At 46.9% G+C, this 17,013-nt stretch overlaps 1 protein-coding gene across 1 annotated transcript in view; it reads right to left on the bottom strand.

Moving 5' to 3' along the window:
* Positions 1-17,013, bottom strand: part of TLL2 (tolloid like 2) — a 106,944-nt gene that overhangs the window by 52,051 nt on the left and 37,880 nt on the right. Inside the window, exon 3 of the mRNA XM_084749680.1 lies at positions 8,958-9,032. Within this exon, the coding sequence (XP_084605806.1) occupies positions 8,958-9,032 (75 nt within the window). The remainder of the gene's footprint in view (positions 1-8,957; positions 9,033-17,013) is intronic.

The following is a 17,013-nucleotide window of genomic DNA, read 5'->3' as shown; positions in this document are numbered from 1 at the left end:
TTCTGGTCATTCCATATGAGGGCGATCAGACCACAGCAGCCTCTGCCCCTTTCCCTTGGCTTATTTTCAAGATTCATGCACACTTTTAGGAAGAACGAGCTCTTCTTCCTACTTTGTGGCCCAGTAGCATTCCACTATAGGGGTTGGCCACAGTTAGCTATTCCTTGGTTAGACATCAGAGTTGTCTCCACTTTGGGGTGATTAGAAATTACACCACTATAAACACTCGTGTAGACATTTGCTTCAGCGGGCATAGGTTTTTTCCACTCTGCTGAGCATGTGCGAGGTGCAGAATGCTGGATTACATGTCTCTATTTAGCCTTTTCAGGAACTACAAGGCTGTTTCCCAGAGCCAACTGTACCATGCATGTCCTCACCAGCAAAGAGAGAGAATTATACACAAAACCAAGTGGGATTTGTTTTAATTTGCAAGGCTTGTTTAACATGTCCATATATGTATATTTGTATATCAGCAAGCTAAAAAATAGTAAACTCTTTCGTATTATTAAATTTTCATTTACTATGTTTTATTTGTTTATTCTGTGGGTGTTCATGTGTCTAAATGCATGCCATGGCATGTGGATGAAAGTCAAGGACAATTTATTGGAGTTGAATGAAATTCAGATTTTCAGATCAAGAGGCAGGCACCTTCACTCACTGAGCCATCTTTCTGGCCCCTACCATATTTTTGAGGTTTATTTTTCTTTAAGTGTATGTGTGTGACAGAGAGGGGAGAGAGAGAGAGAGAGAGAGAGAGAGAGAGAGAGAGAGAGAGAGAGAGAGAGAGAGAGAGAGAGAGAGAGAATGCCACTTATATGTGTAGGTGCCAACAGAGACCAGAGAGGACACTGGATCTCCTGAGGCGCATTTATAAGCAGTTGTGAGCCACCTGACAGGGGTGTTAGAGGAACCGGAGGGTCTTCTGGGAAAGCAGGAAGCACTCTTGACCCCCGAGACATCTCTCCAGCCCGAGTTGTTCTTATTTCACTGATGGCTGCTGCGTGTGAGTTTAATTAGACTTTCGGAACATCTCTCCTCAACATGAGTGTCACCAATATGCCTGAGCCGATCTCCTCCTTCCCTTGTGTTCTCCTTTTTGTCTTCCTCTTAGTCTTTTTCTTGCTTTTGATTGGATTAAGAAAACTTTCTACACATGCTTTTAATTTCCCTTGGCTCTCTTTTCCATTCATTAACATTGGTTTCCAGTTTTAATAACCATGCACAACTGAGTGGAGAATAAAGAATTGGTGGACTAGAAGATCTGTCTGAAGAAACCAGAGTCCCAGGCTTCGTTCTGAGAGCCGAGATGCTCTTCATGATGCTGTTCATATGCCTTAAAGCTCCAGCAGCCTCTATTAGCAGCTCCTTACATGTTTGTGGGACCCGTGCCGTCCAGTTCACCCATTTCCTGTTGATTGGCACCTGCGCCTTCCCCACTTGGAATCACATTCTTTAATGACTTTAATTGTTCCTTCATGAGAATGATAAAATTTCTCAGTCTTTATCTGTAAATACTTTTATCCCCCATACTGAAAAAAAGTTCATCTGGAATGCATTTATTTATTTATTTATATTTACTTATTGCCTAATTATAATTCATTTTTAATTTATTCCCTCCCCACCCCCTGTCTCAGTATTGGGGGTTCTCTGACTTTTCTAGAATTCCTATTGGTTGCCTATTAGACATGATCATTCAAACCTCTCTCTCTCTCTCTCTCTCTCTCTCTCTCTCTCTCTCTCTGTGTGTGTGTGTGTGTGTGTGTTCACGTTTTGTGTCTTTCTCTGAGTGCTTAAACTTGCATGGTTTCCTGGGATCTACTTTCGACTTCACTTAGTTTCTTTTCAGTTGTATTTAGCACACCATTTATCTTATACCTGCTTCAATGAATATAGCTTTCATCTACTAAAGACCTAGCAGAGTATCTTCAAATATGTCTTTTTTTTTTAACCCTCTGTGTAGTGGAAGCTTTGGTTTCTTTAAAAACTCAATTGTGTTATGCAAACATGTTTTTGTTTTAGTCCCAAGTGTGGGACATGGGGCTGCCTTTAGTTCGTCCACAGCTGATAACAACCTCTCGTGGCTCGGAGAGCGGTGCAGTGTTTGCCAGCTGCAGTTAGTTTCGTTCTGAGGATTCTGAGAGCAAACAAACACCAGATCCGAGAGACAAGGGTGCTCTGTGAGTGAGGACACCCCGAGGAGCAGTGGGAGGAGGAGGAGGAAGACTGCTTGTTTGTCCTACTGCTGCATTTGCTATTTGCTGGTTACCGGACTGCTGAGACTGGTATTGCCCCCAAAGAACCCGACAAAAAGAAGCCGGAAATAGTAAAGAGGCCTACACCTCATCTCCCCACTAACCTTTCTCTCCTACATAGTGTTGGGGATGGGGGTGGGGGTGGGGTTGGTGGAAGGGAGGAAGAGGCATAAGAGACCCAAATAAAATAGATAATTAATAAAAAGTAATGACTACCCTCTGTTTTAAATTCTTCCTTTGGCTTGTTCCTCATTTTAGTCATACTTATTAAAATTCCTTCTGACTGCCATATTCTTGGAGGAATTCTCCAGTTTGTTGTCTTCCGGCCTTTCCTTCATTGCTTCATTTCCTGTGTTTCTAATGTCTTAGGGCTGTTTCTAGCCTAGTCGTTTTTTTTTTTTTTTTTAATTTAAAATTTTCTGGGAATTTAATACACAAATACTACATTTACATGGTTTCCGCTCCTCCTTCTTTCCCTCCAACTCCTCCCATGTGTCCCGGACTCCCTCCAAAATATTTGACTGCTTCTCCTAGAGTTCCTGTTGTTTTACACATACACACACGCATTAAAAACCCTACTGAGTCCATTTAGCACTGGCCATATGTAAGGGGTTTGGGGCCTTCTCTTCCAGGGGTACCATACACTGTAGATCTTGGCTGTGGACTTGCTTTTTTTTTTTTTTTCTTTTCCTCCCTCAGGACTCTTGAGAGTCTGCGGGCCTCTCTGCAGGTGAATTTTTCACAACAATCTCTGAATTGTGGTGTTCTTATACAGGAAGACTGTATGTTAACACATGATGGAGACTCTTGCAGAAGGTATTTCTGCACCCATTCGAGCCTGGGGCAGACAGCCAGGTTACGTTCTAATCTCCAAGTCTTTGAGGACCTCTGTTTTATGTGAAAATTCATTCACCACTGCCTGCCTCACATGGCGTGAGGGGCGCATCTCCTGAGCCTGTGTTGGCATTCCTTTGATGCTAGCACAGCAGTTCTGACCCCTGAGTGCTGGTCCAGCTTCACTGGGAGGCTCTTCACCCTCTGAAGTCTTCAGGGAAAAGCCCTGGTCTCTCCTCACCAGCCCTCTCACCTGTCCCTTTGAACCGGGAGCTGCACTTCATCTGTGGTAGATAGAGCACTGCACACATAGGCTTGAATATGGCTTCCTAGAAGCTCGCTGCCCTATTTCTGCACCTAGAAAGTTGCTATAGAATGCATTTTAAGCCTGAAACTGTTTTACTGCTCAAATTTCTAGAACAGAAGTTGTACACTTGTGGTCTTGGGATCAGCCCAACCCACAGATGTGTTTTATTTGGCCTGGACACTTTTGGCATGTAATGTTTTTCTTTTCTTTTCTTTTCTTTCTTTTCTTTCCTTTTTTCTTTCTTTCTTTCTTTCTTTCTTTCTTTTTCTTTCTTTCTTTCTTTCTTTCTTTCTTTCTTTCTTTGTTTTTCTCACTTTGGAAGGCAACTCTTGAAAAATCCAGATATCTAGATATTTCACATAACAGTTTCTTTTTAAAGGCAGGAGGGCCTTTCTCTATACCTCAAGCTTGCCTTGAACTTGTGGAAATCCTCCTGCCTCTGCCTCCCAAGGGATGGAATCATAGGTATATGTCACCGTACCTGGGATCTAGTTTGCCTTTGTTTGTGTTAAAAGTAAAAGATCTGGATGTGGCAACAGTGGACCCATCTACTACTGGGTTAAACCCCACTGGAGCAGGGAGCACCTTATCCCACAGTCAGGTTGCAGGCCCATGGTTAGGACCCCTGCTCACAGTCAGGCTGCAGGCCCATGGTTAGGACCCCTGCTCACAGTCAGGCTGCAGGCCCATGGTTAGGACCCCTGCTCACAGTCAGGCTGCAGGCCCATGGTTAGGACCCCTGCTCACAGTCAGGCTGCAGGCCCGTGGTTAGGACCCCTGCCCACAGTCAGGCTGCAGGCCCATGGTTAGCACCCCTGCCCACAGTCAGGCTGCAGGCCCATGGTTAGGACCCCTGCCCACTTTCTATGCTCACCCAGCCTGTTTACGTTGCCCCTACCCTTATTTTATTTTGCTAATCCAGACATAGAGTCAATTGTTTCAAGATTTCAAATGACCTTGCCGACCGGAAGCCCCAGGAGGGCAAGAACTGAGGCTGGCTTCTTCGCTGCTCTGACCCTGACGCCTGCACAGTGCCTGGAGGGTGGCAGCAGTCAACATTTTTGTATTTTGAATGAATGAATTAACAAATAGACAGGCTGTTCTAAAAATAACCAGCCCAACAGTCCAAACATCTCTGTGGCGGAAACCTCTCCAAAGGGTTGGCAGCAGTGGAGCCCACAACGCTAACGTCCCGAGACTCATCCTGCCTTAAGTAATCGCAGGCAGAGATGGAGCAAGTGGAAGTTTGTTATTTGTATTCCATATGGTTTTCAACAAGTCTCTTAATTTTCCTCTGCTGCCAATTCTCCTTTGGAGAATGGGCAAAAATACTTGTCCATTCGAGGGACGAGCGCGGAGACATCCCATGTTGCCTGGACAGGCTGTGCTATGTGGACACGTGACCCAGCATTGTAAGGGCCGATTTTATGTGGCCAAGTCAGCATGGGAAAATCTTAAGTGCACCTGGAAGCAGGCTGGGGTGTAATTTCCAGAGATGGCTTATTGAATGACAGCTTCCCCTTCGGTCCAGTGAGAAATTTAATTTGCCGAGGCCTCAACACAGGAAGCATTTGCCGATTAAAAATATGTCTAAACAGATGTTCTGCTTAGCCTGGAAGAGGGATCTTAATGCAACTGTCATTATTGGATTTTCTTGGATTACTACTAGCTGGAACCAGAGTCCAAATAGGAGGATGTAATTATTTATTACGGCCAAGAGCTCTGCATTTCAAGAGGAGCTCAGGGGCATCTGAAAGGATTTAACACGCTGGGGGTGGAATGGGGGGGGGGACACAGGCCATTTAAACTCCGATTCTGAAGGAGGGAAGAGGCCATGGCTGTTCAATATTTCATTTCCAGTTGCAGGTATAGCTATGCCCTAAACAGAAACACAACTGGCCGAATTTCTCAAAGAGCTGTAATTTTTACATAAGGCCAGTGGCAACTCACACACCAGAAGTAACCATCCTGAACATCCACCTGCAAAATTCTCACCCCAACAGGCAACGACCGGAACCATCACATCATGATGCCCACTGTCCAAAGACTCAAGATCAGTTCCTTGCTGAAAAGGGAGCTGTAAATTATCTGATGAAATGGCTCTTAAACCTGGGTGTGCCCTAAAAACACTGAGAAACCTGTTTTAAAAACAAAAAACAAAAAACAAAAAACAAAAACAAAAAAAAACAGAGCTATCTGTCCTTGCCCTGAAACTGTGACCCAGGCACCTGTGGGTTTGAAAGCTCTTGTTAAGGCCAAAGCTCAGTGGAGTTTGCGAACCGTTGATAAAGCTCAAAGGCTGGGATTAAGAGTTTTAGGGGCAGTGAACGTAAGATAAATGCTCACGATAGATAATTGCTGCCATTTACTCCCCATGTGTTTCTGCACAAACTTCCCCCTTGAGCCTGACCACTTCCTGAAGCAAGTCTGTGGGACACGCATGGGACCGAGCAGACACTGTCAATCACTGGCAGTTAGGAAGGGCCATGCAAGAGCTTCAGGAATTGCCTGCAGTCAGAACAAGTTAAGATGGAAGCCCAGAGTTAGTGAGGCCATGGTTTCACCTGCACACACAGACAGCGACATTCAGGGGTTCGGGTATGGATTGCTATTTTTGCAACAGGGGAGGAGCAAGACCCCAACAGTGAAATAAAGGCAGCTTGTTCAAGCCAGTCCCTTCATTCCTCCCACATCGTCCCTCTAGGACACTGCTGGATGCCTGCCTGGGGGCACATCTTGTTTTTATTTGAACTGAAGATATGAAACGCCAACCTAAGGTTTCTCTTTCATTGCAGCCTGCCCATTTTCCACAAACCCAGAATGATCCTTGTTTTGGGGTGCAAACGACTCCCACTCTTCACTTCAGAACAGAGGCTTTACAGCTTGGTTCCGGAAAGGAAAGGACCATGTTCTTTTATGAATATGGTTCCAGATATCAAAGTCCACTCAGCTAGCCAAAGGTGCGCCCTTGCAGCGGTTACACGCCTCCCCCTCACTAACAGCATTACAGACCCAAGTGTATGCTGAGCTCTCAGCTTCTGGGAATGGGCTGCTCTGAGCAAGGCTTTATGGGAATGTTGAGTGAGCAGTCTAGAAATCCAGTCCAAGGCTGCGGGCACAAATCCCCACTTTCAGGACCAAAAGAAGCCACATAGTGTCAGGAAGCCAACCTCTGGTAAAAATGAAGCCAGAATTCCCCTCAGCTTCCCCTTTCTGCTCAGGCAGTGTCATTCTGGATTTGTAGGAAATGGGCAGACCACAATTAAAGGGAAATCTAAGGTTGGCGTTTCATATCTTCAGTTCAAATAAAAACAAGATGTGCCCCTAGGCAGGCATCCAGCAGTGTCCTAGAGGGATGATGTGGGAGGAATGAAGGGACTGGCTTGAACAACCTGCCTTTACTTCACCTTTGGGGGCTCGCCCCGCCCCTGGATTAAAGACCTGTTTATCTGTGGCTGTGATGTAGAGGGAAGAGACAGACCCAGCCTCGACATGCATTGACCTCTTTGGACAAACCAGGGTCATTCAAGGGGCAGCTCTGTGGACCTAGCAGGCTTCAGAGGTGTGTGGGAGGGAAGGAGAAAGTGTTATCTTCACTCTGCTTTAAAAAAAAAAAAAAAGTACCCAACATCTGCTGCAGCGCTGATCCTGTACGCAGCCCAACCAGAGGCAGCATCTTAATGGGCTGCAGGAGGCCTATTCCTTCCTGTCCTCTGTGCAGCTGCGGAACAGCTGTGGGATCTCAGTCCAGGGGTAGATGATGCGCTCTTAGTGTCATTCCTGAGGGGAAAGTGGGGAGGAAAGAAATGGAGGGGAAGCTGGACCTGGCAGTGTGCACCTGTCATCCCGGCACTTGGGGAGGCCGAGGCAGGAAGATCTTGAGTCAAGACCAATCTAGACTACACGTTGAGAACCTGGCTCCAAAACAAAACAAAAACTGGAAAGCCGAGGTGCACTTAAGCGCCTCGTTTGCACCGTGTAGGAATATTTCTAATTCTGTCCAAGCTTCGAGTGAAGAGTTAGATAAAGTCAACTAAAAGGCTGAGCTGGGATACCTACCCACGCAGAGACATGATAAATACACAGTTTTTTTAAAAAAATTCTTTAAAAATCATGCTAAGGAAATGAAGGCATGTGTTCAAGGATGTTTGTTTCAGGCATGACTCACAGCAAGAGCTGGGAGTGGAGTGAATGCTAAGGAGAAGGGAACAATTGGATAAATTGTCTACACTGAGAACACCTTGTAACTAACTGTTCATAGGACTAAATTAATCACAACTACTTTGGAGGAATTTCTCACAAATCAGTGGCAAAGCATGAGGCATTACAATCAATCTTATATATATTTTTTAAAAATTACAAACCTTAATGCATGCATGCATGTTGATGTGCATGCTTATATACGTACATATCCTCATGGGTCCGTATGCTAAGATAAATGCATGTGCAAAAGTGTGTAGGGACGTGAAGAAATGTCATTATCTGGGAAAAAGAGAAAGGCAATTGCAGGGAGTTGGGGAGATAGCCAAAATCAGGGGGAAAGGGCAACAGTAAAAAAAAAAGCGCATGATGATATCAAACCATTGGTACATTTTTGTGAATGTATATTTTAAATATTTACATGTGTGTGAGGAAATAATATTGAAGCAAAATCATAAACTACAGCAAGTAGTGGTTTCTACCGCATCCCTGCAGGGGCATTCTTAAAACACAGGATTCTGGCATTTGAATCCTTTGCTCTCCAGTCAACTCAGCACTGCCCTGAACAGGAAACGCTTCTCCAAGACTGAGATAGGTCCAGACCCCACCAGCCTTGGGTCTCTGAACCTTTACATGCAGAGCCCATTGGGATACTCCTGGGAAGGGTTTAGGCTGGCCACAAGCCATCACTTGTCTCTCTTGTCCCTCCCTGGGCAGCCAAGGACTCTAGTCTACAGTGGTCAGCCGCCCCATCCCAGACCCACTGTCCTTTCTTGCCTATGGACCCTCTTCTTCTCTAAAATGCACAGTCCCCTGAGTCTTGTCATCTCTTTTCTCAGACCTTGAACTCACAAGCCAAGTACCAGAGAGAAAAACAAACCCAGAGGGCAGAGTTTTCCAATGGTCTCCAACCAATAGACCCTGTCTTTCCATACCTCCCCCCCACCCCCTGCAGCAAGACAGATTTCCATACCCAATCTCCCCCCCCCCAACACACACACAGCAAGATAGCCCCCCCATTCCACCAAAGGAAACACTTCCCTGTGTCCACTGCTGGCTATGCGTATGCCCAGCCCATCTGCTGACACAGGAGGTTCTAGGTTTCAGAAAAGACACCCAAAGCTGGGATTTGGGGGCATGATGGTACCAATTGACGGGGACAGGGTCTCCTTTCAGAGTGATGACAAAGGTCTGAACAAGACGGAGAAGGTCACACCACATTGTCGATGTGCCTAATACCACTACACAGTGCACTTTGAAATGAGTAAAGTGCTATGCTAGATTTAAGTTATTTATCAAATTTTGCCACAATCTGAAAGAAAAATAAAAGGTCCTCAGTGGTCTGGAGGCCTCACATACATTACCCTTTCTTGCTGCCTGGATGCTGGTATTGGAGGCTGTACCATTTGGCCACCTTGCAGATGGCTCCTCAAGCCCACCTGAAGGAGGACAAGAGAAGAGAGTTAAGGGCACACCTTTCAGAAGCATCAAGGGAAAAAACCTACCCACTGCGTGACAGAGCAGCAGGGATATGGTCAACTAACTAAGGCTTATTAGGTCAGTGAATGCTTTTTTTTTATTTTAGTAGCCACTCATAAATTAGTAAGACTACCATCTTCCTTGGTCAGTCAAGGATGCTCGGGGAATTCAAAGCAGCCATTGGGGGGTTGTGGGGAGGGTGGTCCCAGCTCAGTTCCTCCACTTGGAGAAGATGAATGAACGCACAGAGAAGTCAGGAGTCAGGTCCACACAGGTGGAGCACATCATAGCCACGGGACTCCCGGTGGAACTCCGTCCTTGGCGCTGGCTGACGCTGTTCTGGGCTTTCTCTCTGTGTTCTGGTTTCCCCCACAGAGAGAATCTTCTTCAGCAAACTGCTGAGTGACTCTGAAGACACCACACAGCAATGACAATGAGGATCAAATGTATTTCTGGGCAGCCACAGGTAGCCACCCTGCCAGCATTCACCTCACCCAGAAGATGTCAGTCTCCAACTCCTAACTGGCCCTACTGTGTGCTGGGTGCAATCCTAGGACCATAGGTTCAGCTACAAACAAGGCAGACAGGGTTCCTGCCTCAACACTAGAACTCTTTAAATGGCGAGCCGGCAATACCAGTGGAGCAGCTAACGCTAAGTTCTAAAGATCAAATTGAGGAGAAATGGGGCCTACATGGGAGGGTGAGAGGGATCATCAATGGGTGCTGGATAGGGCACCAGGAGATACGGTAACCACGAAAGCATGTCAAAGCCTCCAAAGAAGAATCTACTGACAAACAAGAAGGCATTTCTTGCATTGGTTGAAAGCCATGACGCTTAAGAAGCAACCTTCCCTTGGAACATTCTGGGCTAGGTGGTGTCTAACTCCCTTAAAGAAGCTAAGGCTGAGGTACATGCTAACAAGCCCAGAGTAGCCTGGCTCAGGACATGGTCTCTTGGTCAAAGACTTAAGACCTATCCTCTGCCATCACTGCCTGATGAAGGCTCACACTTGGCACCACTATCCAATAGGTAGCCTGTGTCCAGGTCCACACCAGTGAAGGCAACGTTCATCAATTCCTGAGTGGCAGGCTGCCCCCTCCACCGCTGTGACTCAGGCAGGGCCTGCAGCTGCCCTAGCCTCCTGTAGAGGAAGGACCCCAACACCAGGCAGGGATGGGAGACTCCCTGCATCCTGCCTGGCTGGCCGGCTTTGGAATGCGCTCACACAGCCCCTGCAGCTGCTGGGGTCTATGCTGCCAGCTCTCGGCCCTCGGGTATTCCAGTTGCGATATCATTTCCTCTCGGGCTAAAGGTCAGGGGAAATCCTGACGGTATGAAGTCCTTCTGCAGCACAGGAATGTGCCATCTGCAGTGAGAGGGGCGGGTCGCCGCCGTCAGGCTCCGGGTCCAGCTCAGCCTCCGCCCCACTGGCTGCGCAACTGCTGCCGAGAACCTGGGCGTTAGCATCTTTGGTCTGTCAAATGGGCTGCTGCGGGAACCAAAATGAGGTAATGGGTTTGTTTAGGTATGTGTTCATTCAGAAAATATGTATCCGACACCTGTTATGTGCCAGATTCTGTTACTACTGCTGGGGGGGGTGACCTCAGGAAATTATATTCTGATGGAGGGTGAGTAACTATGAAGAAAAAGAAGGCAGGTTCCAGGGTGCCGTTTTATGTAGGAAAGAAAAGCAGAAGTCTGAGGAGAGACAAAGTCTATAGATATCTGGCAAAGAGCATTCCAGACTGAGGAGATAGCGGGTGCAAAGGCTCTGGGATGGGAATGTGCTCAGCTGCAGGGAGCTGGGTACGCCAGGAATAGAGGGTAGCAGAAAGCCTGTCAGCCATCCACTGCCCAGCCAGCTAGTGTGGGGTCCTGTGGGCATTCGCTGGGCTTCATCTTTTATTCTGAGTATCCTAGGTAGGATGCAGAAGACACCTAACTGCACCCATGTGCTGCAAACCAGGAACTGTTGGCAGTGGACAAGACGGAGGCATGAGAGCTGGGGTTTGTATTTTTGACTGTCATGGCTCTAACATGGTGTCATTAAGGTCAGATGTTCTCTCACAGATTGCTTTGACAAGGCTCTGGGCTCTTTGGAATTGCCTGTACCTCCCAGGCACCTCATTTGTTCTCGCTCTGATAGGGTCCGGGTCTGAAGGGGGAAATAAAAATCTTCTATGACAAATCCCAGCTTTGAGTGGAAGCACATGTCTGCCAACCCCAGCAGCACTTGGGAGGTAGGGACAAAGGATCAGGAGTTCAAGGCCAGTCTGAGCTAGGAAGCAAATTCAAGGCCGGCCTGAGCTGTGTGAGCTCCTAACTCAAAAGACAAAAACAAGACACCACTATCAGAATGGACAAAAACCAAGAACACACGTCCCTCGTCTGACCTCACCCTCAAGGGATGGAAATGCTGTCTTTTTTCCTCTGAGCGGCACAGGCCCAGGCTTCTAGTTCTGCCTGGGATCCTCCTAGCGACAACAAGCCTTGTCACTTCCCTGTTGGAAACACTCCCACTACCTTTTGGGATGAGTTCCCGCTCTGTGTGTGACTGAAGAGGCCTTTAGTGACATGGCCCTCTGAGCATCCTCTGCCTCACCTTCTGCCTCCACTTCCACAAGCTGAGCCACACTAAGCTGTAGGGAGATAGGTTTCTATTTCCCATTTTCCTCCTTTGTTTTTGTTGAAATGAGACCTTATTACGCAGACTGGGCTGGCCTTTGACTCAAAATCCTCCTGCTTCTGCCGCTGCCTCCTACGTGCTGGGACTCCTGACATGTACCACCCCGATGTTTTCATCTTAAACATCTTCAAGCACACCACTGGGCCTGGCTAGCTCTTACTGATTCCTCAAGCCTCTAACTGGATGCCACTTTGTTTGTGATGCCGTAGGATGGTACCCCTGCTCCTCCTGGGTTGTCAGCCTACCTCCTCTGAGCTTCCTCAGCCCCACCCCCCACTCTGTCCATAGCTCTCACTGCATGTTCCTGGCACCTCTTTTGTGCTCAGCAGAACCCCCTTGGTAACCTTTTAGGTTTAGTGACATAAAGAAAAAGGCATCCCCTCCCCAAACCCTAATATTCAGAACTTGGCTTGAGGCTGGTGCCCAGTTACATAGGTGATGAATGGGCCAGGGAGCAAAAGACTGGGGCAGCTTCATGGTGTCCCAAAGGAGGATGGCAGTCATTTCCAGGTCAATTTAATACTGTGGGGGGAAATGTGTGTTTCTCAGCTTTATTAGAGAGAAGGAGGCAGCTGTTGAATAATGGCTCTCAACATTGGCCATAATTTTGAATGACCCTGGGAAATCCTGTGAAAAATACTAAGGCCTGCTCCCCCCCCCCACCCCCCCGGACTCAAACCTTCAGAAGCTCTGTTTTAATTGGCCTGTGGCATGGCCTGGATGTGGGGACTTTGAGACACCTCACGGGTGATCTGAAGATACAAACAAGGTTGACCATGGTAGCCAGGAAAAGAGGCTTCTGCTTGTAATTCCAGCTGTCACAAGCCTGAGGCAGGAGGATCACGAGGTCCAGGCCAGCTGTGCCACCCCTGCCAGCCAAGTAGAGAAGTTGGCCTTTAAAAACTCAGAACTGTAGACGAGGACTCATCTTGTGCTACATTCGTTTTGTTTACATGTGTACTGGCGCTTTTCCTGCATGTACTTATCTGCACTGTCCATGGAGGCCAAAAGAAACTGGAGTTACCGATGGAGTCACAGGTTTGTGAGTTCCCATGCGAGTGCTGGGAATTGGAGCCTGGCCCTCTGGGAGACCAGCAGGTGTCCTAAACCACTGAGCTGTCCTACAGCCCATCGTATGATATATACATTTGCAGGGGTTGCCTTTGTTTGTTTGTTTGTTTGATTTTTTTTTTCAAGACAAGATTTCTCTATGTAGCCCAGGCTGTCCTGGAACTCATCCTGTAGATCAGGCTGGCCTCGAACTCAGAGCTCTGCCTGCCTCTGTCTCCCTGAGTACTGGGATTGCAGGTGTACTCCATCCCTGCCTGCCTGAGCCCTTTCCTTCCAATCTCACTAGGAGCTGAAGATGTGGAGTTGGGGTTAGACCCATACAACTCTAGAAAAAGCTGTGTCACCCCTAAAACGATGGAAACTGTTCCTTGACAGGTGGGGCTCAGGCTGAGACTACAGCTGTAAGCAGGGTAGAGAAGACAGACAGGAACTGGGCCAACGACCCCATCGGTCTTGCAAGTAGCCAGGTGAGAAAACACGATGGCAAACTAACCCCTGCATCGAGGGGCTGAGACAGGGGACCCCTGGAGCTCGACGGCCTGCCAGGCTAACCTTCTTGGCAAGCTCCAAGTACATGAGAGAGACTGTCTCAAAGGGAAGGCGGACGGTGTCTGAGGAATCACACCTGATGTTGTTCTCTGGCCTCTACATGCACATGTACGCACATGAACATGCGTGCACACATGTGTGTCACGTGCACACCATGCAAAAAACAAACAAGTAAGCAAAAAAGGTGCCTGCATGTGTGTGCACGCACACACAAATACCTATGTATATGTATACACATGTACATACACACATGCACATGTCTGTACAGGTATATATACACATACATACAAGTATATCTCATTCACACATTTGGCCGTTATTTAATTACCTCCTCAGTGTAACAATATGCAAAGCCTTGTAAATTTCATTAGTCACAGGGGTTTATTCAAACTGTCTCCTTTGCATAAGAAACCCAGGCTTACAGCTGGTGTCTGGGAAAGAAAGCCCTCCAGGCCTTGAAAAGAGAGCTTGGCCTGTCCAAACCCTCTCTGAAACACAGTGGAGGTCAGCGGCCCGTGATGCATGGGGCCAGACTGAAATGTCTGTAACCAGCATCTGCAATTCAATCCCACAGCTTCCTCTATGGAACAATTCACTGAACTCCAAGTTGTTCTTTTTTCTAATTCACCATATAATTCACCTCCCAAGTTCAATTAAGAAGCAATCTGTTAGCAACTTCGGGAGCAAGCTGCTTTTCTTTGGGAAAGTCCAATTTTCTTCCGCTCTCAACAAAAAGTACCTTAATTACATGCATCATAATAGACACTGGTGTACACACAACGCCCTTTCACCATAATTAATGAAATATCGACGATACACAGCCAAGATATCCAAGCAGGAAGAAACAGGCTTCTTCAAACCCCAAGGGGATGCTGCCTTGTTTCATAAATCAATATTGCCCATTTGAATAATAGTGACTATGAATATTCATTAATATGGAAATGCATAAACAAACTTTAATTATTCTTTCTATCCTTCATTCTTAAAGCATAACACTACTCGAGCCCTAATTTTCTTAAACACAAATCTATTCTTAACTGCAGATTATTTTAGGGTGCCCTTATAGATAATTATAGCAGAAAATGCCTTTGATTTACTTTAAGAAAAAGAAGGAAGGAAAAAAAAAACCAGCACAAGATCCTAAAAGCCAGTTAACCAGCAGCCCGTTCACTTCAAAAAATCTTGGGTGAGCACCTGCCCTGGGCAGCATGATGTGGGCTCCTGTCCACATGGCCTGCCTTCATGGTGTCTGAGTTCTAATGGATTAGCATAAACAATGAGCTCGTTTTGGGGGAGGGATTAAGCACTTTGGAAAAACTGTAACTGAGTTTTATGAAAGATGGTAGGTGGGGTGTGAGCCGAGAGTTAAGTGAAGAGAGGCAACACCTATGTCCCCAAAAACAACAACAATAACAACAAAAACCAAACTTCAAGTCAAAGGCCTGGAGAAAGACAGAGGAATATATTGCTGGAGTTGGGGCTCAGTGCACACTGTCAGGCATAACACTGAGGGGACACCTCATATCTGGGGACACCTTGCCACCTTGCCTAATGGTCCATTTAACACATAGCAAACTTCCAAAGAAGTGTTACTACTCCTATTTACGTAAGAGAAAAGTGAGGTCTGTAACACACGACCCAGGTAGTCAGTAATTGGATTTGCGTTTTCCCAAGGTTGGCCCTTCAGAGCCCAGAAGCCACACCTTACCCCATGCCTTCACCCCTCACCAGGATAGGTGTGCCTAAGCCATGCTTCAGGAAAGGCCCAGTAGGGGCACACCTCCACTGAAACTCTCAGGAACCAACTGTTCCACTGAGATTTTAAGTACTCGGCAGGGAAAAAAGGCAAAGCCCCTTTAAAAGGTCGACCCAAGAACAAACAAGGCGATCACTATGGTAATCAATGTGTGATCTTGAGCAACCTCAGGCCAAATAGCTTTCAAATTCCAAATGCTACAGAAGAGAAAGGGGAAATGAGTTAAGAGATCATTGCCAGATTGTGTTAATGAAATGATTTAATCCTGGCGAGGGAATAATGACAGGAATTCTGCTACAGTTCCGGTGGAAGAGAAACATCAACTGGTAGCATTTTGTAATTTCGTAAAACACACCAATGTCTTCTAAAACAAGCAATGGTCTGTCTTCAAGGTGTCTGCCCTGAGGGACGGACGCTTCAGGCAGGAGGACAAGTGTCGCTCATCTCAACCTTACAAGTAGATTGTAGCGTCTGTATCCACAATAGGAGAGTGCTAAAACAAAGTATGACACAGTGGCACAATTGGTAACCTTTTAAACTATTTTAAATGTTCGCTGAGTGGAAGAAATGGTATATTGTAAGATAAAAAATGTAAAAGCCCCCCAAAACAAACAAACAAACAAAACCCACAAGAAACAACAGGTTAGGAAACAGTGCCCAGTATAACAGAGGTAGACTCCAGTGTGACCCCACAGACACAGAAAGAGCCCCAAACACAGGGGACAAGTATGATTAGAAAAGGCCTCAGAGACCATTGTGGAGGTCTTGGGTCATTTTGAACATGTTTTGTTCATTTCCGCACACATGCATAAGCACAAGTGCACTAGCCCACATGCACATGCAAACACACACACACACACAGTTGCCAGGGAAACCTTCTGGTGGGGAGGAAACCTAGTTATGTTTATGCAGATAGGAAGCTGTAGGCCACCCTCTACTCCCTCCCCCACCCCCACCCCATCTTTTTTCTCTCACCACTGGAAGAAATAAGATGCCTTGGCAGGAAGGCATCTCATTGGTGGGATCCAGAGAGAACCTGTCAGCATCCTCTGAGGCTTGTCAAGACCCAACCCTGTTTTCTAAGTTCATAGGTAAAATATTTGTGGTTTTGGCACAGTTTGATGAAACCTAGGATTTGCTCCTATCCCTAGGCAGAGGATCATGGGAGACTATTTTTGAGACAGGACACCACTCTGTAGCTCAGGCTTAAATGGAGTGTACTACAGAGCCCAGGCTGGTCTCAAACCTGTGGTGATTCTGACTAGCCTTCCACAGGCCCCTAAGTGGTCTGGATCCCAGACCAGAGTCACCATGCCTATGGTGGCTTTTTATACTGGGAGACTATCCAATCGTGTACACGTGAGTCCTCCTTTTCCAAGGACCACCAAGCCACATACCCACCCTGCGTGGTATTGGGCCTCCACTCATCATGGATGCTGTATCTGTATGTTTCTGTTGTCTGATTGGTGGATGAGTTAACACATAGACCCGTTGCTTATGCATGCTTCACACTTCCAACCTTCTTCTCCTGCCCCTGGGGCTCCTTGCACCCTTGTCTACCCACTCCACATCAGCCATGTACAGCCTGGCCTTGCCTTCTTGGCTGTGTCCACTATCTTTTACTGTGCAAAAACTGTCCTTCCCTGCAGGGTTGTTACGTAAGAGAGGGATGATGCACACAGTGCACACAATGAGACCCGGTGCACAGCCTGCACTCACTGAAGCAGCTCCTGTAGCTCTGCGCACATTAGGCAAATGCTGTAGCACCAAGCCCTAATATATGACTAAACCATCAGTGGCATCATTGACTGGCAAAATCTTCTTGAAGTCTGAAGGGGTAGACCTGGATGGAACAGCCAGCTGCAGGGGCAGTTACAT

The sequence above is a fragment of the Acomys minous genome (assembly GCF_964271855.1).
Source record: "Acomys minous genome assembly, chromosome: 2".
In the NCBI taxonomy this organism is placed as follows: Eukaryota; Metazoa; Chordata; class Mammalia; order Rodentia; family Muridae; genus Acomys; species Acomys minous.
Note: the sequence above shows the minus strand (reverse complement) of the source record. Positions and strands in the feature narration are given on the sequence as shown.